This window comes from Acipenser ruthenus, chromosome 24 (genome assembly GCF_902713425.1).
Source record: "Acipenser ruthenus chromosome 24, fAciRut3.2 maternal haplotype, whole genome shotgun sequence".
Lineage (NCBI taxonomy): Eukaryota > Metazoa > Chordata > Actinopteri > Acipenseriformes > Acipenseridae > Acipenser > Acipenser ruthenus.
In genome coordinates, this window is record NC_081212.1 from 22064785 (window position 1) to 22087016 (window position 22232).

General features: G+C 36.7%; 1 protein-coding gene across 1 annotated transcript; it reads right to left on the reverse strand.

Moving 5' to 3' along the window:
• Window positions 1-1960: 1960 nt before the first annotated feature.
• On the reverse strand, window positions 1961-21837 carry LOC117964228 (guanine nucleotide-binding protein subunit beta-5). The gene is made up of 13 exons (XM_034907067.2): window positions 21755-21837; window positions 20887-21034; window positions 19743-19854; window positions 17881-18017; window positions 16909-16950; window positions 15534-15610; window positions 14504-14636; window positions 11511-11654; window positions 10943-11034; window positions 9056-9104; window positions 7580-7676; window positions 6231-6397; window positions 1961-5328 (listed from the first exon to the last, which is right to left on the reverse strand). Exons 2-13 carry the CDS (start codon window positions 21010-21012, stop codon window positions 5317-5319), a joined length of 1188 nt encoding a protein of 395 aa, XP_034762958.2. The 5' UTR covers window positions 21013-21034; window positions 21755-21837; the 3' UTR covers window positions 1961-5316.
• Window positions 21838-22232: the final 395 nt, after the last annotated feature.

Consider the following 22232-nt stretch of genomic DNA (forward strand, 5'->3'; position numbering starts at 1 on the left):
AACATAACACACAATTTTGCATCTATTTGGCTGCTGCGCAGTCACAGTGTCCTCTGTAGAGTAAGATTCTTCATCATGTGTATAGTGATAATACATCCCCTATACCAAACTTAAAATAAGATTAGCACATTTTCTGTGGGTGAAGAATAACAGAACTGGATAAGCATGTTGTAAAGAGGAGTACCACACGTATTTACAATTGGGATGCTTTACTCCATAGCAACGCTCATTAAGAGGCTCCCTTAAGACTTGAACTCCTTCAGTGGTAAAAAAAATTCTCCTTCCAACCTCACCCCAGGTATCGGGCAAAAAACACACACTTTTTTTCTGTAAATGGGTTTCAATGAACACGACTGATTAATTTATTATGCAAATGATAATCCTTACATGTAATTTGTAAAACAAAACAAAAAATTAAATAAGATTAATCCGTTTCAGTCATGAGGGCAAGAGAGAAGATCTTATTAATAATGTTTTACCAGGAACTAAAGTTATGATTCAGAATAATGACAGGCTTGTCAAGTTGAATCAGTGCTATCCTGGCTGCCCAACACCTTATTGACGGTGCTATGGCAGGAGGTTCATGAGCAACACACAAAACATGTCAGACTGCCCTGGTATAGAAAACACAATCAACAAACAAATTCACCAAATTAAAAAAAATCCCCTTGAAGATGTATAACAATGGCTATATTTACAATATATTATGAAGCTGCTCTTTTTCACAAAGGGAATTTCCAGAGTTGTTTTTTTTAAATATTCAGTAGATTCTCTGTCTATTAAAGTGTTTGAACTGACAGCCATGAACAACAAAGATCAGTTTTTATTAAAATTGTATTTATATTTTAATAACTATATATAGAAAGGTTTAAAACTCTGATCTCAAACAGAAAACGTCAGTTGAAAGAGTCATTTTGTTTGATGTTATCTTTGAACAATAGATCTCTTGCTTCTGTTGACTGAACAACACTAATGTCTTTTTTTTAAATTTTATGCGCTTGGAAAGATAACAGAGACAAAACATGAATGGGGAGCAAGCAGAAGTGAGACTGAGAAAACCTCCAGAGATCCCAAAATATGATCTTGTCTAACATTTATACAAAAGCTTTTGTTTGTCTGAGTTTTTTGGACCGTACAGTTGAATTCTAGTTTACACCATGATTAAATCGCGTATGTCTCAAATGATATCTACATGTCCTTTGTTCCCATACCAATAACAAACACTGAATATGTTGTAACAAATACAGTACATATTTTGCCAATGCAATGGTAAGAATCAATATATACTGGTTATCTGGATTTATTCCGATACTACAGTGCCATACCAGTGTGCAATATTTGTTCCAAATCCATTGTGTTCATAGCAGGGTTTTTTTCCTTATGATAATATTCAGGTATATTATAATGGTTTCTCAATGGTATTTTACAGACTTTTTAGTAAGGGTATTCCCAAAGGATTTTCTTAAACCTTGTATTATTATATTACAGTCCCTCTAAAATATAAAATACTTTTTGCGTGTGAAAGCACTTATATAAACACACCTCAAAGAGCTACTATCCCTTCCCAGAAGCACCAATTGTACTAACATGAGAACACTAATTTCGGGTATGAAGATGGATACTGTTCATTGTAAATAATGAGTACCGTGGTTTTTTTTAGCAGTTCTAGCACACTGACTTCACCAAAAAAAGCTTTACTGGACCTAAAAACACAAAAGGGCTGATTCCCTTGTAACCAAGATATTCTTTCTCCTTTGGGAAAAGTATTTATTATGCATACAATGCAAACCATACATCTGCAAAGATGGTCTTCATTGATTTTTTAAGAGCAACTTAAATCCATTATAGAAATACTTTAATAAAGAAAATCTTGGCTGAAAATGGAAACAATGTTATCATAAATACTGCCCATCCTATTTAAACAACTTACTTTTATTGAGAAAAAAAAAAAAAACAGAGGTTTAACAATATTTAAAATACTATTTTTATTGTACTTGGGTATATGTAGGTTCCAGTGTACTGGTTAAATATATACACAAAACAATTACAGAAAACCAGGACAACGTTACAATAAATACAACAATAAATGCGTTTACAGGTTAACCACAGCCTATTGTGCTATTGCATATTAACACAGTATTGCACATTTTACCAGGTGAAGTACAATATCCTAAAGTTTTATGGTGCGTCACATTCTATAGAAACCATATCATTCACACAAATAAAGAAATCCTTTTACTGTATATCATAAACAGAGAAGCGGGTAATGAACCAGTGTGAAACCTGGAAGGGAACTCTGTTCTATGGGGCAAAAGAGATGTACCATGGCAATTGTGCAAGCTATTTGGTCAAGTAATTAAGAGTCTTGAATAAAGTTTAATAACTCATAATGAGTGCAGATGCAAGTGTGTGGTGCTTTCTTTGGGCCTGCTATAAAACTCTTTTTTTTTTTTTTTTTGAACACTGTCATAGCAAATGCTACATAGCAGTGGATATCTACATGCATATTGTCTTTATTAACCAATTCATGATATTTGCTACAGACCAAATGTACTGGTACTGTAGTTGTACATTTCTGTGACGAAGCCATTAACATGTGTATTTTCATTATTGAGATCTATTAAACAATATAATTTTGTAGCATTCTAGTATGTGAATACTTGTATGCACATGTTGTCAGTTTTCAAAGTGATATGAGGAGTATTATGTACAGTTTCACACTGTTCAGTCCAATTCAGTGTAGATGTGGAGCAAAAAAATATTTTAGTTGCGTTAGCACAACACTAAATAATGCTCATTATATTCACTCTTTGAACTTAAAATGTCCAAGATTTTTTTTACCCCAAAGTTAAAAAAAAAAAAAACAGGTGGCAAGCTACATACTGCATAATAAATATACACGTATAGATAGATTACATTAAACTTGTTCCTTTTTTAAGTTGAACTCCCTTATCAATTTGTTATTTTCAAATAAAAACATGTACCTTTTTATCCCTGTTCAAATTTCTAGTAGTTTTGGATTTCATCTCTAAATAATTTAAATCATTTTTACACCTACATTGTTTTTGACAGTTCTGACACTGAATCTGTACACAAAATCAGTACCATTAAAGTGTATACGCCTGTATACCATAACAAGACAGTAGCATACTGTATACTGTGATAGAAGTAGTACTTGGGTTAAATAAAATGTCTCTAACTTAAGAAAGGCTAGAGGAGCATTTCCCTTATACTATTATGATCAGGTAACTTCTTCAGCAATGGGCAGGGAGTGGGGATTTCTTATTTATTTATTTTTTTTAATTATTTTTTTTTTTTAATTTAGTCGTTGCCAATTAATTTTTTATTATTTTCTTCCCAATTTGAAATGCCCAATTATTTTTAGGCTCAGCTCACTGCTACCACTCCTGCGCTGACTCGGGAGGGGCGAAGATGAACACATGCTGTCTTCCGAAGCGTGTGCCGTCAGCCGCCCGCTTCTTTACACTCTGCAGACTCACCGTGCAGCCGCCTCAGAGCTACAGTGTCGGAGGACAACACAGCTCTGGGCAGCTTACAGGCAAGCCCGCAGGCGCCTGGCCAGACTACAGGGGTCGCTGGTGCGCGGTGAGCCGAGGACACCCTGACCGACCTAACCCTCCCTCCCCCCCCCCCCCCCGGCAACGCTCAGCCAATTGAGCGCCACCCCCTGGGAGCTCCCGTCCACGGTCGGCTGTGGAATAGCCTGGATTCGAACTCGCGACATCCAGTCTATAGAGCGCATCCTGCACTCTAGCGAGCGCTTTTACTGGATGCGCCACTCGGGAGCCCCGGATTTCTTATTTTTAATTACGTATTTGTCTTCGGACAGACAGATTCCAAAAGCCATTTTTTGCTGCATCAATTCCAATCTCTAATTTGATATAAACATCGTTTGTGGAAATCCCCCCATTTCAACTGACCTGAACAGTTTGGAATGCATTCAGTTTTGTGATATTGTTTTCTATGAACACCATGAACTGTATAATCAGGCACTCAGGTAGTGTTTCTTGCCTGATCAGTAATAAAAACAGCCTGCTCCATTCATAAGATTAGTAACAAATTACTGCTTTGAATATAAAAAAGCTTGAGGGCACAAAGCAGCAGTTGTGTTATATTAGGACAATCAGCTACAAACATTGTTAGCTTTGTATCAGTAGTGTGATATCAGAATAACCCATCCCTCTACTTTAATCAGATCTTAAACATGATCTAGCACACACAATGGGGTTTTTTTCACCCGTTCTCTATGCCTTTATTTTAACACTCAATCAAGATTTATTTTCCTATAAACATAGGATTATTTCTGAATAACAAAATTCTGCTGTAAAAAATAATTTCAGCATGGAGAATCCGCAATGAATGAATGAATGAATGATTGCAATTGCAAATAATTTAATGAACTGTGATGGGTGCTCAGGGCCCGAGTGAAAGATAGATTTGGCCGGAGACCTCGTCCGTGGGTGCCCGACGGCTACCTGTGTGAGGCCGGCTGGAAAAACATGAACAGTTACATGCATCCCAGTGCCGCAGATAGGAAGTGGCTATGGGCCACCTCCCCCCAAAAAACAAGGCCGTCAAACCATGAATGGAAAATAATAACAAATGATTAATGCACCCCACAGCGGCGCACTGCCACCTGCCCCCCAAATATTGAAAAAATGAGTGAAAATGAGCAGCTGAGACATGGACCATCCCCCAGAGCGTGACTGCACTGGAGGAAAGAGCCCAGCCTCTCCAGCCCGACCACACACCCCGCAGAACTAAATACGAACCGCTCAGCACTCAGGTAAGGAAAAACTCCCTACTCACATATTGTTTATTTTTTTAGGGGGAAACCTCAGGGAATCCATGGCTGAGGGCAGCCCTTCCTCCAGGCTCTAAGCGGTCGACTCCCATTTCGGCTTCCCAGTGCTTGACTGAGCAGCCGAAACAAAAGAAGCGACACAGGAGAATAACACACAGAGCCTTTAAGTGCTTGCTGATGACGTGTTGGGTATGGGCGGATTCTCCTGCAGAAAAGCAACCAAGTTTACAATTCCCGTTTTAATGTACACTATTTTATGTTTTTTTGTGTATTGATTATTGAATAGCATCTCTGAACTGAAGCTATGTAAACAGTCATGTGAATGGTATAGTTGATGCCAGGGTATAGTTTAACCCATCTCGTACACAAGGAAACACATCAGTTGCAGGGGAGATAATAAATGCCTGTACAATAAGCATGTGATTGGATTGAAAAACTGAAATGAAATACAAGGGGATCTTCTCAGGCTTGATGGAAGGCCGAAAGACATTTTAGGCCCAAATCTGAAAAAAAAAAAAATAATTACATTTTGAAATCACTTCAAGTCACATGTAGGTATATAATTTATTATATTATTGGAACTAGTCAATAGTATTAACATAACTGAGGCTCTGTAGCTTGCATTCATCTAACCTTATGAAAATCAATTCCCAGTGCTTGGTAAGGGTTTTAATTACTGAATGGGTAGCTACTGTAACAGAAAACTATGTAATTGATCAGTGCAGAGGCATGGAACAGTAATGTGCTATGCAGTGTTACCCCATTGCATCAGCCATTGGTTTTAAATTGTGGAATGGAATCAGAGATCATTTTGATAAATAATTAATAAATCCTCCTATAATTATTTTGCATATATAAAAGATACTTGACAGCAAAATGTCAGCATATGTCATCAGTTGCTTTATGTAGTTACAGTGTTATGTAATTGGAACACACCTTAGAAACAATATCTGTAATAGTTTTACTGTTGCCAAAGCTGTTTGGAAATCCCTATTAACCCTGGAATGTTAAAGTTAAGTGATTCTGCCTAGCAACTGACAGAGGCTTTGCAAAGCCTTGGGGATGAGCCCAAGAGCAGAATTAAAGACAGCACTTTAACTCCATGAAACAAAACATTAAAAGTACATTTTTATACAGTAGCTCAATAAGAGGAATTGTAAAATGGAAAAAAAAAAAATGTGCAAGTACAAATGTAATTTCATAAAAGCAAAGCAAACCCATTTACAATTTTACTTCTCTAAAGGAAATAAATTGACTGAACTTCTAAAATAGATCCGGAAACCAGAATCACTATCATTTGGAATTGGACCAACAATGCCCATATAAGGTCTGATTTTGTTCCTCTGTAACTGACAGGAATTCCCCGAACCAGCCCAATGTTGACATACATCAGAAATCCCCTCACCCTCAGAGTGTGATCCCATGAGCCGGAGCAGAATGCTGTGCCATCCGGTGAAACTCGCAGGGTGCTGACGCGATTCTCATGGCCAAACAGAATGGACACCCTTGTGCCCTTCAGGACATCCCAGACATTGATAGTGTAATCATTGTAGCCAGTAAACAGCAGACGACCTACAGTATAAGGAGAGCACATGAAAAGCAACAGTGTTAAAATGGGAAAACATATGGAGGTCTATTTATAATGATGGATACAGGTGCAACTATACGGCAATTATATTAACACCCCTGCTTTTTTATCCTAAGGGGTGATTTACTGATCCTGTTAATAAATAACTGAATACAATAAATATTAAGAGGCATGTGTTTGAGAAGGTTTACAGGTTTTACACAGGCAGGATATAGAGAGGTCGCTGTTCCCTTCCATTCACATACATTTCTTTTTACTTGGTTGGGCACCCACATGACAAAAACTACACAATACCATCTTCAGACAAAATTTTATACAAAATTGTTTTTCGGTTTCTTTCTTGGCAATCATTAAGCAGGTAAGACTCCGCAGTACAGAATAGTTTACATAGAAAAGTTTACATAAAATTCCCCAAAAAGGATTCAGTTGAATTTGTTTTGAGGAAATACCCGCATGGATGGAAATTTGAAAGAATTACTGCTGTGCTATATTTAGTTGTGGTCATATGCCTTTCTGGAAATTAATAATGCATATCATATTGGCAAGAACAGTATTCTTTTGAAAGACATGTCTTATATTTTTGTTGTATTATTTTAAATCAAAACCAATCTTATTCTCTTTCAATAGTTCATAGAAAGAGCTATATGTTTTCAGACTCTTTTTAGAAGCCGGGGACTTGGGTTAGACTTTCCACACTTTACAGATCAACTAAACAGGAACAAACATCTTCATTTCTGCTATCTTCAATTTCTTTAGACACCAAAATACCATTCAAATATAATGTGTGCTCCTGGTTTAAAATTATTTTACAATCTTGCTTCCTTAATTAGAGTTGTTCAGTTATACGAAAGACATTAGACGTGCAAAATCTAACATCTTTTAGATTACTCATTACACTGGATAATCTGTTCACCATTCACGAAGACACTAATAAAGACTTCATCATAGAATTTTACTATAGTTGTTGCTTTTCTGGTATTTCTAAATATTATATTTAAATTTTAGAGAGAATCACAGTAAACATAAATCCTTTATGAATTACTTTAAATGACAAACGACTACATAATAACCACATACAATATATAAACACCAGAGGAGTAAACTAGAGGGGAACCTTGTAGGATTTAATTACATTTTGTGTAATGTTTGACATTGAGCATACTTACCACTGAGTGAGAAATCAACGCTGGAGGCTCCAAATATAATGCTTTCTTTGGAGTATATAGCTACTTCTCTGTCTGCTCGAAGGTCATAAAGACGACACTGAAAAACAAGACTTGTGTCTGAGGGTATAACGGGGGTGGAGGAGCCATACAGAATCCTAAACCAGAATAAAGTTGCTTCTATAATTCAAAAAAAGATCTATTGAGATCACTGTCGAACCAACAATCAGAACATTGTATCGATGAATGTGACAAGATCTAAATTAGGCAGCTTAATTTTCAATGCAGTTGATTCTTCCCAGTCTATGATGTGTACTAATAAAGGTGACTCCACAGAGAACCATCCTAGCTACACCACTGTATTTTCACGTAATTAACCGGAACATGCTATTAACAGTAACAGCTGTGTTCATTTGAGGCAACGTCTGAGCAACATAACGTCAGCAACTTATTAATGAGCCAGGCTGATCACAGAATGTCTTAGTCATGTTTCATCACCCCACAGTATGTACTAGATTGCTGTCAATTCCAACAAAACAGCTTGATCGTGGATTTGTCTCAGACTTTTGTTTATTAAAGGCTAAGCTGGGGTATCTTTTTGAGATTTTCTCCCCTAATTGTATTCATTAGAAACACATGCTACCAGTAGATACCTAGCTTCTGCTACCAGATTGTTTAAAATGTTTTTTTTATTTTAAGTGGAATATGAATAATTGTATTATTTTGACTTGCTGCCTTATCCGCAATTCTTTATTACGGATACATTGTTAAAATAAATAAATAACAAATAAAGGAAACATTGCTAAATAAAATGATATTTTCCAGAAGCAGCTATTTGAAACCTTTTATTAGATTTTCACATGACTTGTGCTTGACTTCTCTATGAATAGCTGACCAGTTATTACAGAATAAGTGTCTGCTATTCACAGCAAATTAACAGAATGAATTAAATCACTATTTGTCGAGAAAACTCTTGAAATAAAATCTTTCCATTGATATTATTCATTTTCTGAACTACAATTCTTATACCCTTTTCACAGTGCATGACTAGCTGTTTCAAATCCATTAACAATAAACTAATTTGTCTGTTTTGTACTAATTATAAAAATGAAGTTATACTGTAATTCTGGCACCAAATACATTTAGAATAAATGAATAAAGCATACAGAATTCCCTTTGAATTATTCACACTTATATACTGTTGTGATACTTGCAAGTCTATTTTTTGCCTGGATTAAGTACAATTAATATAACAAGATAGTTTCATTTTTGTAAGGCATAGCATGCCTAAAATTACTTCTTTAAAATGACAACCTTGAGGGGTCTACAGACTCAAACACAACTTGTCAATAATACTTCCTTTTCTTGCCTTGTACTTATTGTAACCTAGATATCCCAAATCCTATCATGTAGTGTTTAATTCTTGGATAAAGGCGTCTGCTAAATAAACAAACAATAATAATTCCAACAAACACTTACAGTTGCATCATCAGAAGCGGAGGCGAAGGCATCTCCACTGGGGTAGTATCTGCAAAAAAATTAAAACAAGTCTACATACAGCCTAAACTGTTGACTGATTATGAGTGCCAATTCATTATACCAGAGGATGAAGAGAAAGGCAAGTCCCTGCTTGAATTCCCTTCATGCTTTTACACAAAATACTGTAAAATAACAATTTGTTATAAGACTCAAAGGTATACAGACGTGCTCAAATTTGTTGGTACCCTTAAAGCTCATTGAAATAATGCTTCATTCCTCCTGAGAAGTGATGAAATTAAAAGCTATTTTATCATGTATACTTGCATGCCTTTGGTATGTCATAGAATAAAGCAAAGAAGCTGTGAAAAGAGATGAATTGTTGCTTATTCTACAAAGATATTCTAAAATGGCCTGGACACATTTGTTGGTACCCCTTAGAAAAGATAATAAATAATTGGATTATAGTGATATTTCAAACTAATTAGTTTCTTTAATTAGTATCACACATGTCTCCAATCTTGTAATCAGTCATTCAGCCTATTTAAATGGAGAAAAGTAGTCACTGTGCTTTTTGGTATCATTGTGTACACCACACTGAACATGGACCAGAGAAAGCAAAGGAGAGAGATGTCTGAGGAGATCAGAAAGAAAATAATAGACAAGCATGGTAAGGGTAAAGGCTACAAGACCATCTCCAAGCAGCTTGATGTTCCTGTGACAACAGTTGCAAATATTATTAAGAGGTTTAAGGTCAAGAGGAAAATCGACCCCAGAGTGAACAGAAGGATAGTGCAAATGGTAGAAAAAGAACCAAGGATAACTGCCAAAGAGATACAAGCTGAACTCCAAGGTGAAGGTACGTCAGTTTCTGATCGCACCATCCGTCGCTTTTTGAGCGAAAGTGGGCTCCATGGAAGAAGACCCAGGAGGACTCCACTTTTGAAAGAAAAACATAAAAAAGCCAGACAGGAATTTGCTAAAATGCATATTGACAAGCCACAATCCTTCTGGGAGAATGTCCTTTGGACAGATGAGTCAAAACTGGAGCTTTTTGGCAAGTCACATCAGCTCTATGTTCACAGACGAAAAAATGAAGCTTTCAAAGAAAAGAACACCATACCTACAGTGAAACATGGAGGAGGCTTGGTTATGTTTTGGGGCTGCTTTGCTGCGCCTGGCACAGGGTGCCTTGAATCTGTGCAGGGCACAATGAAATCTCAAGACTATCAAGGCATTCTGGAGTGAAACGTACTGCCCAGTGTCAGAAAGCTCTGTCTCAGTCGCAGGTCATGGGTCCTCCAACAGGATAATGACCCAAAACACACAGCTAAAAGCACCCAAGAATGGATAAGAACAAAACATTGGACTATTCTGAAGTGGCCTTCTATGAGTCCTGATCTGAATCCTATCGAACATCTATGGAAAGAGCTGAAACTTGCAGTCTGGAGAAGGCACCCATCAAACCTGAGACAGCTGGAGCAGTTTGCTCAGGAAGAGTGGGCCAAACTACCTGTTAACAGGTGCAGAAGTCTCATTGAGAGCTACAGAAAACGTTTGATTGCAGTGATTGCCTCTAAAGGTTGTGCAACAAAATATTAAGTTAGCGGTCCCATCATTTTTGTCCATGCCATTTTCATTTGTTTTATTATTTACAATATTATGTTGAATAAAAAATCAAAAGCAAAGTCTGATTTCTATTAAATATGGAATAAACAATGGTGGATGCCAATTACTTTTGTCAGTTTCAAGTTATTTCAGAGAAAATTGTGCATTCTTCGTTTTTTGTGGAGGGGTACCAACAAATTTGAGCACGTCTGTATACTCAGGTAACTTTTCATATTGATGGATCTGCTGAATACAGCTCTTTGACAAGATGAGTGCACTCACCTGACACTGTTAATGTCTGAGTCATGTGTTTCAAAAGACTGGATACACTGCCCGGAACGCAAGTCCCAAACCATTGCCTTCTTATCACAGCCCTGAAAGAAAACAGAATTCAGTAAATCATTATAATTATTATCCTATACACGGGGGTTAGGGTTAGGGTTAGGGTTAGCCCTAATTTTTTAGCCCCATTTTTTGGAAATTAGCCCAGTTTTTTTAATCGATAGCCCCTCTTTTGGAAATTACCCCAGTTAGACCCTTTGGTTATGCAGATTCTTAAAAAGGAATGAGTTTATTACAATAAAAAGAAGGTGCTAAAAGAATAGCGGCACAATGATTAAAATTCTAGTGTTGGCTACATGTTCTTATGACATTGTAATGATGTAGAATGTTATTAATAATAATGGTCTAATGTTGTTTATAACTTCCTTTATAACACATTTATAGAAGTATTAAGCGTTACCTACATTTTAACCAGAGAAAAGAAGCCACTGATTGTTGATCTTATAACAAACCCACTGTGGTGCAGCACTCACCTCCAAACCAGGAGAGCACAACAATGGAGCCTTACCCCAGACACAAAGGTGTTCCCTGTCTCTGAGGGGGCCAGATCCAAACAGAGTACGTCAGCGGCATGGCCATGGAAGCTCTGGAGCAGCTGGCCACTCTCCACATCCCACAGAGCGCAGGTTCCATCCCCGCTGGCAGTCAGGATCTGAGGGGACAAAACGGGTCAAACCATGGCAGACACAGGACCTGGCATGCAACAATATTATTAGGCGGATTTTAACAAGACTGGGATATCAGTTAAATAGGTTATATACACTACACTTCCTGGTCTGCTCCAATTTTAGTATCGCAGAATATATTGATGCACACTGCCCTCTTGTGGTAACAGATGCAAATAGACTGAAAGCAGGGCTGAAAGTGTAATTTTGTGCAGAGATTTTCCATTGACTAAGCCACTGTTGCAGAGGGTGCAGAAATTACATTTGTGCGGTCATTGCTAAAACCTCCTCACTGCTGATATATGTATACCTTATCTGGCATACCTAAAGTGTATACCTAAAATGACAGAAATGTGCAGCTTAGCAGTAGGGCAAGACTCCTTTTTTTAATCAATGTTTTAGGCTTCGTGTCTTAAGAGCCATGTCTTTATACAAAAAAACGAACTGCTCTATAACGTTCATTTCAACCCAAATTTCACCTTGAAGTTTGCTCACCCCGGATACTGCTAAAAACATTATTGTAGTTGATATCAATGAAGGAAAAGACATTTCCTGTTAATGATTAAGGAAAAAAAAAATCAATAAAAAGGTGCCCCTGTTTTGACTCCGTTGATAACAACACCTGACACTGGTGATAGTGCACACTACACAGTGTTCCCTTGTTAGTTTGCTATCTGTCTCATTGTTAAAAAAAATCATAAAATATTGAAACTAGTGAATTAATGAAGAACCCTTATACAGTACAGTGCATGTACAATTTACTGTCAACATGGCCTAACCATGAATGAACGAAAACGTGCGTGTTAGTGAATTATAAATCGTAAAAGTACTGCACTAGACTGGAGTAACAGCTAAACAGCACACAATACCCTGCCCCTTACAGTGCAGACAGTACCAGCCCTGTGTGTGCAGGCTTTTATTATCACATGCATGTTTACATACAGTATTTATATTGTGAAAGTGTAAGGATTTCATTGCTGATTGAGACTGGAAACCAGTATTTATAACGGTCAGAGAATGTAAAACAGGGGCCAGACTACTGCAACCAAAAATAAATCTAATTTGATGTGTGTACAAAGTGGCTGACACAGACCTGGTGGCTATACTGAATGTTGTTATCACTGTAAATGTTATTATAACACCTGTAAATTAAAATCCTGCATTTATATACATCACAAACTGTCTTATTTTCACTATAAATGTTTGCATAGGAACAGTGGGAATTCATTTAGGCACACTGTTTCCTCTGCCTTTAACAGTTAATGCAAGCTAGCATGAATAACTTCAGGTTTCTATGCTTTTATTAGCATGCTTTGCCACACTAGGGATTGCCTGAACCACAGTAATGAAATCAAACCACCCCCCTCCACCACACAAAAAAGCACTGCAGAGGCCTCTGGGTATCTCCTCCAGGATGCTGTGTTGCCACGGCAACACACCTCGATTTAGCATCTCTCTGCTAAAGTGTAATCTCAGAATAAGGAACACCAGCCTCAAGGATTTTACTGTCAAATAACAAAAGGCTTACAAGAATCTCTGATCCATGATGAGCAAATCACAGTGTGGATAAATGTGATGCTATATACCAGTAATGATTTCATTTTTAGGGTAGTTTGTAGATTTCTCTAAATATGGTGCCTGGATTTAACTTCTGTACAATCCAAAAACCGTAACAGTTATTCCTAGGAGAGAAGGGATGTTTCAGGTGACCATATCAATTATATTAGCTGAGTGGCCCATATGGTTGTTACACATTTCATAAATGTAGTGCCTTATAGAACCACAGTGCAAATACATGATTTGTTGATGTTTCCTCTATATAAAATATCATAGAGGGTGCTATATGATATAGGCTGATATCATCTCCTCAAGATAAACCAGCATGTGGGGGGAAAAAGGGATTGATTGTTGGGTCCCTGAGCGACAGTGGAGCTTGCTGGCAATACTCATAACCTACTGCTGTTGAAGGTACAGGAAGTTAGCAGGCTAACAAACATGAAAGCCAGCTTATAATTGTAAAGATGGGTAAACTCTGGAATAATGTTTTAAAACAATGGCCAAGGAATCAGTTTTATGTATAAATTTGAACATGATTGTGGACCTGCAGCTTTAAGTCATGGAGGCAATGCAAGCAGCTATGTGATCTGATCAAGGTGTTTCACAGCCCCTGCTCCTATTTCATCTTGATTAGGTTTGGTGTACTGTAAGTATTTCACATTTCGCAAAGGTGCCTTTGGGTTGCAAGGTCACAGTAGGTTCAGCCACCAATTTCAATTACTGCTACTTTACACGAGTGGGTAATTTATCAGTGCTGTTTTAGAGCAGCTTCTCCTGTTACATCTTTATTAGGTTTGGTATTGAACATTTGCTGTTAGCAGAGTATTGACACCTTGGCAGGTAACAGGTATGCAACCCACATCAGGTCTTTTTTCAGCTAGTTTTATTGTTTCAGTAATGAAACAAAGACCATGCAACTAAATCTTTTTTCTCCTTATTATAATTTCCTAAGCCCTGCTGAGACATGTTCTGTTGGTGCTTTGCTGCTGTGAACTATTAATAGCTGTACTTTATTTGCAACATTTTCAAGCCTTTTGTGTATATGTTGATATTTTAAGGAAGACTGTTGTTTCAAGCTCAAATGTAGTTCTTTAAATGTTTATTGCTGACTTAAATCCAAACTGCCCCTGTGACCTACAGCACATTGTTTGCTTGAAAAGTTTTAACAGTGTTTCCAGTGTGCTTGCTGAACAGCAGCAGACCTTTGCACACTGTAGGTCCCCAATCAATGCAGATTTTTTTCTTTAAAACAGCACTCATTCCTACATTATGCTCTTACCTGCATGTCTGAATTTGTGAAGCTGCAGGCCGACAAGTAGTTAGTGTGCATTGCCACAGATTTCTTCTTCGCGGCCATGTTCTCATTTTTATCAAAGGTGAGGGGATACACTGAACACTTATTGTCCAAACCTCTACAAAGCAAAAGCAAAGGATATGCATAAGACAGTGTGTACTTTCAGTTACAATCCTTCTGTAAAACATTTTATACAACATTGCTTTAATGTTATTCCTGATTGAGAAAGCAATGATAGTAGTTGCTAAAGTCATTCTATCAATGCATAAGGGACTTACTGTATTGGTAACATAAGGGGTTTTAAATGCGTGCTTTTGTACAGAAATCGACTGTTAAAGGGTTAATTTGGAAACACATTTTTGCTACTGCACTGACCCTTCTTATCATAACTGCATAAAGTGTGACTGATTAGCTTCTAGTGGGCTGCACTGGATATCACAATCATGACTAATGAGGCAACTATGTCCAGAAGATCATAACAACTGGGCCCTTCGTGTGCCAAGGTTTATAAAAATCAACTCCAAAAGTGCACATGCAGGGATTTTTGAAAGTATGAAATCCTTGGGATATTGTAGAATACAATCACAACCCCAAACTGCTGGACAGCAGATACATATTTTCCCTGGAAGTTTTTGCTGACACCGTCTTAATTCGGTGTAAAAATTAAAATAACTTTTTATGTTTTTGTATTTATGGCTTTTTGGAGTTTTCTTTTTTTTCTTCTTCTTTTCAATAAATATGAGACACCACAATGATCAGAAACGCTCTTCTAATAGGCCACCCTCCTGGCAAAAATCAGCAGCAACTATGCATCTAGCGAGCTGTATTGATTTATACAGCCTCCAGTTAGAGGCTAAGAAGGACCTTTTAATGGCTGCCCTGTAATGAAATTCTTATTTTGCCTCCATTTGATCAAAAGCTTTCGAGCCTGAAAAGGTAATGAATGCAACTGCCCTGCCATAGACATCATATACTGTCATTATTCTGAAACTGTAGCAAACGTCACATGACTTACCCACAGGCAATTGCACATCCAGAGGGCGCATACGCACAGGCCATCACCCAGGTGCATGGCATGGTAACTGCATGTTCCTGAAATAAAAACGCAACGTCATTTTGGGCAAGGAAGTTTGTCATAAGACTACAAGTCAAATCAACCAATTGAGCAGCTCTATAAAACACACCACAAAGATTACTGTAAAGAGCTTTATTATAATGCATCTGTAACAAGCAGATCAACTAATGAAATATTCCAGTTTAGTACGGTAAAGGAAGTAAAACATGCAAGATGTACATGCATTGCATGTAAAACTATAATATTCAGTCATTATAAAGTGTTTTAGAAAGGGCCCAGGACACAAGATGTACATTTTCATAACATGTCTGTAAGAACTATTCCTGGAATTCTGAGAATAGTGTTCAGGGAACTGCTGATTTAAATTAGACACTATTCTCTTTGTCCTTTCTTTCACCTTCCTGTCTAGCCCTAAATGCATGTAGAGATAGTCCATGTTGGCTTGTTTTAAAACCAGACACAATTCAGTTTAATTTGAAGAACTGATTTCATATAGCAGGTGTCAAACTACTAACTCACTTAGTTTACTGCAGTGAAAGTTAACTATCACCTACATCATGATGTAATTATTCACCCATACATCTACTTTGAATATCTCAAACTTGACTTTATAAACGAACATCTGCTGAACATGATTCCTATTCTTTTGTTACCCATAAAACAAATAAAACTGAGGCTTAAAATAATAAAAAAAAAGATGGTGTATCAGGTTTCTCAGGTGCAAGCTAAAAACACCTGTTCTGATAAAAATGTTTTCCTTTTTCTGGTAACTGAAGGCAAGCTGGCATTTTAAGCACGTGTGTCCTCTTTCAGAGTCAGGTTCAGATTAATCTTATCTCCTTCCCTATAGTGTAATCTCTTGACAGTTTAGCAACCATACAGAGTACATGGATTTCAAAAGGTGTCCACTTTAAAAGAAACTACCCATAAATAAATTATGCATGGGGCAATAATTAGATGAACCATGCGAGGTTTCAAGTCACATGATATAAAAATTAGTAGAAGCCAAGATTGGGGCAGGGCATGAAGCCCAACTGTATCTCAGACTGTATAGAACTGGGAGAGCAACAACTGCCTATTCACAGATCTTTAAGGTATGGCAAACTTTCATAACGTGTTGACGATAACAGTGTGTAGGTGGTTACACAAGCTAGACTTTCACCAATACATACACGGTTTATTTTACTGCAATAAAGAGGCATTTTTGCTAGTTAGGTAAGTTAAATTTAGGTCTATCTGAAATAGTGATTGTGATTAATGTTTGACAATTCTGTATTGTAATCATAATAATTGGCGAACAATACATTTGTTTTACCTTGTTGGTTGTGAAAGCATCCCATACAATCACTTTTCCATCCTGTTGAAATAAAAAGACAGGTGAGACCTCTCAAATATCGGCCAATTTAAATAACTGAACTGAAACAACTAAAGCAATTTGATCAGTATAATGAAAATAGAGTAGATGAAATGCTGTCTGTCAAACACTTTTTGATATTTTTTTAATAAAACCTCATATTTACGTAACAACGAATACTGATTTCTTATTCTTGACATCAATACACCTAATGTACACTCATTTAGGTATTAGAATTGCTAATATATACAACGTTATTTTTTTTACTTGATCATGTGCTTTAGTCTTAAAGATGATTTCATTACTTCAGCTCACCATTTATAATTTAAAAGCCCACCTATTACTCCCACTTCCTTTTTTAAATCTCCTTCCATTTAAAGGCTGCACTAAATGGATTTTACAGCTCCAGTACAACGATTGTGCCAACACTTTATTGTTGTGCTATCATGTCAATTAAATCATGGTCTAAAGCAGAACCTAGCTAATGAAAGCTATGTTATAATGTATATATTTGTATAAAATAAGACTGCTTTCAATAGCAGATCTTAAACAGATTTTTGGCATTCAATTTCTACCCCAGGCTTCTAAAACAAAATGTCTGTGAAAAACAAGCAAGCATTTTTCTCATTCCATCAAATAATCAAAACCATTTTAGAGACTGCTCCATCCTCATGAGGCGTGATATAATTCATTTACTGGGCCAAAACCTCTGTTTTTTGGTTGTTTGATGCAATTAGTGCATCTTTTTATTCAACTTAAAAGCTGGAGTCAACAGGAAAATGTTTAATCTATGTTGTATTTACAGCCCTTGCTGAAGAATCAGCTGGGGAAAGGGCAGAGTGCTCCATGTCAAATTGCCTTAAAAACCCGATCAAATTTCAGACAGAACATTTTAAATGTGTTTAGCGGCAGGAGATTGTTTGTTGTCTTTACCTGGGAAGAGCTCACAAGCCTTCTCTTGTCTTTACACCAATCCATACACAACACTTTGTTGCCATGTCCTTTCAGAGTCCTTCTCGTCTTCATCACAAACTGACCAAGAGCGTCCACACGATCGGCAACTTGATGCACTGAGGGACAGGGGGGGCGAGGGGGAGGAGTCTGTCACTGTGACCTTGTCCGCAAACAGCATATCATTGTTGATCACACAATAATGGTTGGAATTTGTTTGTTCAGAATAAATAAATAAAAAATAATTATCCGATGAGGGAACCTGTGGCAATACCTTTTGGTCCAATTTACACGTTTACTAACACACTTTTTGGGTTTCAAAAATGGCAATAGAGTCTGTATAGCATTGTGCCTGCTCCATGTGGGATTGGAAAATAATGTTTTGTAAAAAGTCTAAAGTAAAACCAAATATAATACAAAGCTATAATAATGAACACATTATATTATTTGCATATGTTGGATTAATGCTGGATTTTTAAAGGATCTTTTTTTTATTTGTGTACAAGTTCAGTAACTTTAAGAGCACAAATTCCATTACAGGTGCATTTTTTTTCAGTTGACTGCACATACAGTAGCCCTACAGTAATCAAAACGCAACACAAAATAAATGAAACAAATTGATTGCAAAGATTCTTGCAGAAATCACCCCTAGATTTAGGTGCTGCAGCATCAATTAAACTGTGCAATTCAAACATAAGAAGAACATAAAAACACTGACGTCATAGGATATATATATATATATATATATATATATATATATATATATATATATATATATATTTAGCTCAAAGAGCCAGCTGCCCAACGTTTCGATATGTTGTACATATCTTTCTCAAGGGAGCCTGTGTTTGAATCCAAACATTGGAGGTATTTATAGGTTTTTGACGGCATGACAACTACTTGTTATTGTTTACATTCAAATTCATGATTTATTCTTACATGATGTAATGGTGTTCTATATATTGTGACATCATTTTTACTTCTATCTTTGAATCTGTATTAATTCTAATTAACACTACTTTATATAAACTTATATTTTTATTATATCATGCAATGCTGGCTCTGAGGATCAGTCTAGATTTGGCCTCCCCAGCGCATCAGCATGCACAACTTTTGAATGAATTTTGTTTATTTATTTAAATGTTATATATTTATTGAAGTTAATTAGTTCATTCTTTTCTGTTGAGTCCCGCTGGCATAATCGTGTTCAGTCTATTTATCCATTTACTTTCTTTTATTCTTCTATATGTCGCATTGTCTAATTTGAGCTGTTCTAATACTACAAACTTCACATCATTTATGTCATGTCCCTGACTGGGGAAGTGCTGTACTATTGGTTCATTCATTTTTTTATTTCTAATTAATGAAAGGTGGTTCTGAATTCTTTTATATAAAGTAGTTCCAGTCTCTCCAACATACTTGATTTCATCACATTTTTCACAGGCTATTCCATAAACAACATTGCTATATATATATATATATATATATATATATATATATATATATATATATATATATATTAGCTCATAATAATAATAATAACCAATACCAAATTCCGCTATGTTTTCCTAAACGTTCTGCTCAAATTACACAGTTAAAAAGAATGCTAGGTGATACCGTAACTTCCCTTTTCATTGAACAAAAGAATTTCTAATAATCTAGTGAATAAACGCACCGTTCACATGCCGTGTTTAGTTTCATTTTGAACGCTACACAGCAGGGTTTATCTCAGCTGCGTCCATGATACGATTACCATAGCTCGGCAGTACTGACGTACAGTACGGTATTCAGCCAGCTGGGTGTTGTGATTTCTGAGGGCCCCAGTCTCATCCCCAAATACTCACGTTCCACATCGTGCAGCTTAGCTCTCTCCTCTTCCAGCTTGGATTTGAGGGTCTCCGACTCGTTCTTCAGTGACGACAGGGTCTCATTATCACGCAGCCCCTCGTTAGCCATCTTCAGATGAAAAAGGAAGAAGCTGTTATTGATGGTTTCGGTGAGGTGCCCGACTGTCGAGGCTGAGCCCAGAGTTTACAGCTGATGCAGCTGCGGCTGCGGTGACGTCACGCGGAAGATGCTCCCTCCGGCCGCCCGAGTGCATTAAATAAACCACGTTAGCAAAACCACTACTTCTTGACTTGTATTTTTATTTTTTTTAATCTGTCCTTTATATTGTTAAATTTAACATGTCAATACACTTTTACTACTATATATTTCATTGTGCAAGGCGGTGATTGATAGCATTATTTCCAACATATCTTAATGTGTAGAACAGCTTTGTATGTCCACATATTTTCTCTTATACATTGTGTCTTATATAGTTTAATTAAAAATATAAATATATAATATAAACCTAATGTCCATTGAACCATGCCAAAATCATCTGTACACTAGCAATAGGGCCACGTATTATATTATTATCACAGTATTAATAATACATTATTCAAAATAATGCATTAAAAACACACACACACAAATCCACAAATGACATTCCCTTGAATGCAAAAACAATATTCATGTTTAGTGTGGTTGTAAAAAAAAAGTACATAACTTTCAATTGGGAAAAAAACAACAACAACAAAAACAAACCCGAAATGATTTCGTCAGGGTCTAGCTACAATCAGTAATACCGGGCTTCCCGTGGAATGCAAAGTGAATTCCCCTCCCTTGCTGTAAAGCCGCATGGGAGCTCCACTCATCATTATCGCTATACCAGAACCTGCTGCACGTCAGTGTGTTTAACTATGTATGTAAAAATTGTGTGACCAAATTGTCTGCATAAGAATGGTAATAATCTGTGATCCATAACTCTGGAAGTCAGCAGGGGTGTTCTCTCTTTTTTATAGGTAAAACAAAATAAATTAATAAAAAATAGATTTAAATTCAAATCCAGAAAAGTGACACTGGGCAAGATACTACAATGTTCCATTTCTTTTTTTTGGGGGGGGGGGGGGGGGGGGGGTTCTTTGTATAAGAATATTGCCACACCATTTCCACACAGAGTGAACAGTAGTTGATCGGATCGGTTTTGATGTAAATGTTCATCAGCGGTTTTGTCTTCCCACATTTCTCACATGGGCCAAAGTTGATGGCCAAAAACGTTTGGTCGCACATCTTGAAGTCTCAGACGATGAACCTGACAGAAAAGAAAAGCTACATTCAACATTTTTTCTCAGGTTTGATCAGCCTCTGCACAGTGTACTTGCTTGTAAAGTAATTAGACAGCTGTATACTAGATAAGCAGTGGGTAATCCCCAGTGCTTGATTCCAGATCAGTGGCAGTGAATGCAAGAAAGAGAGCGCCAGCTCTACTTAGCGGTGTCACCTTCCAATGTCTAAAATACTGTAAATGTTGCATAAGTTATAATAAGTAACACCAGACTTAAGTTACGAGCTTTTGGTCACATTGAGTCCTGATGACATCATTCAACACGAAGGGCGCATTGCACTGCTGCTGGTGTTTTGGAAAAATATGAAACAAGCACCTGTATTTAGCACCATGAAGGCAAAAGAGACCACAAAAGCAAAGCCAGAGGATGCGAGGCCAATCAGGCACATACTTTGTATATTAATTTATAAAATCTCAGCAATATTTTAATGTATTAATTATATACTGTAATTAAAATGACAAAATTCCATCTTGACCGTTTTGTTCAAAGTGTTGAATTGGTGCTGGTTCACAGATTCAGCACTTTTTGTTCAGGTTTTGTGCATTCTTAATGTTAAGATTTAAAATAAATCTAAATTCTAATTTCATTAGTATTTACGTTTGATTTTCAAGAATACCAGTACAAATGCCTGGAAAAAAAAAATATCAATGATGGAAGATGAATAGGTTTTAATAGTTTTAACATACCTTGTTTCAGAGAAATTCCTTGTGTATGTCTGTAGCAGACAGAGAGTTGTGCGTTGTCTTCACAGAGGTGAAGCAGGTTGAATCTGAAGGACTGACTGGTAATCCACTTAAGAAGGTATTATAGTTTTGTACAGCTATATAAAAACCTGTATGCTGCATGCTGTAGTTAATAGCGACAGGGCTAGATTTACCAAGCTCTTTTAGATCAATCTGTTCCATGTTTTTATAATGTTAAACAATTAGAATGCCATTTAAATATATGTAAAAGTCTACAATAAGCAAAGCTGGTCAATTCTACTGCACAAGGGCAATTCTAAGGTGTGGCTGGTCTTCAAAGTAAACATACTGCAAAATACCTGTGATGCTACTAGCTGGCAAGAATCATATTGCTGTATACCATTATAGGGCAGTCCCTGACCAATGTTCAGGGCAATATTTAAACCATTCTGTTAGATATGCAGCGTTACATAAGTAGAAA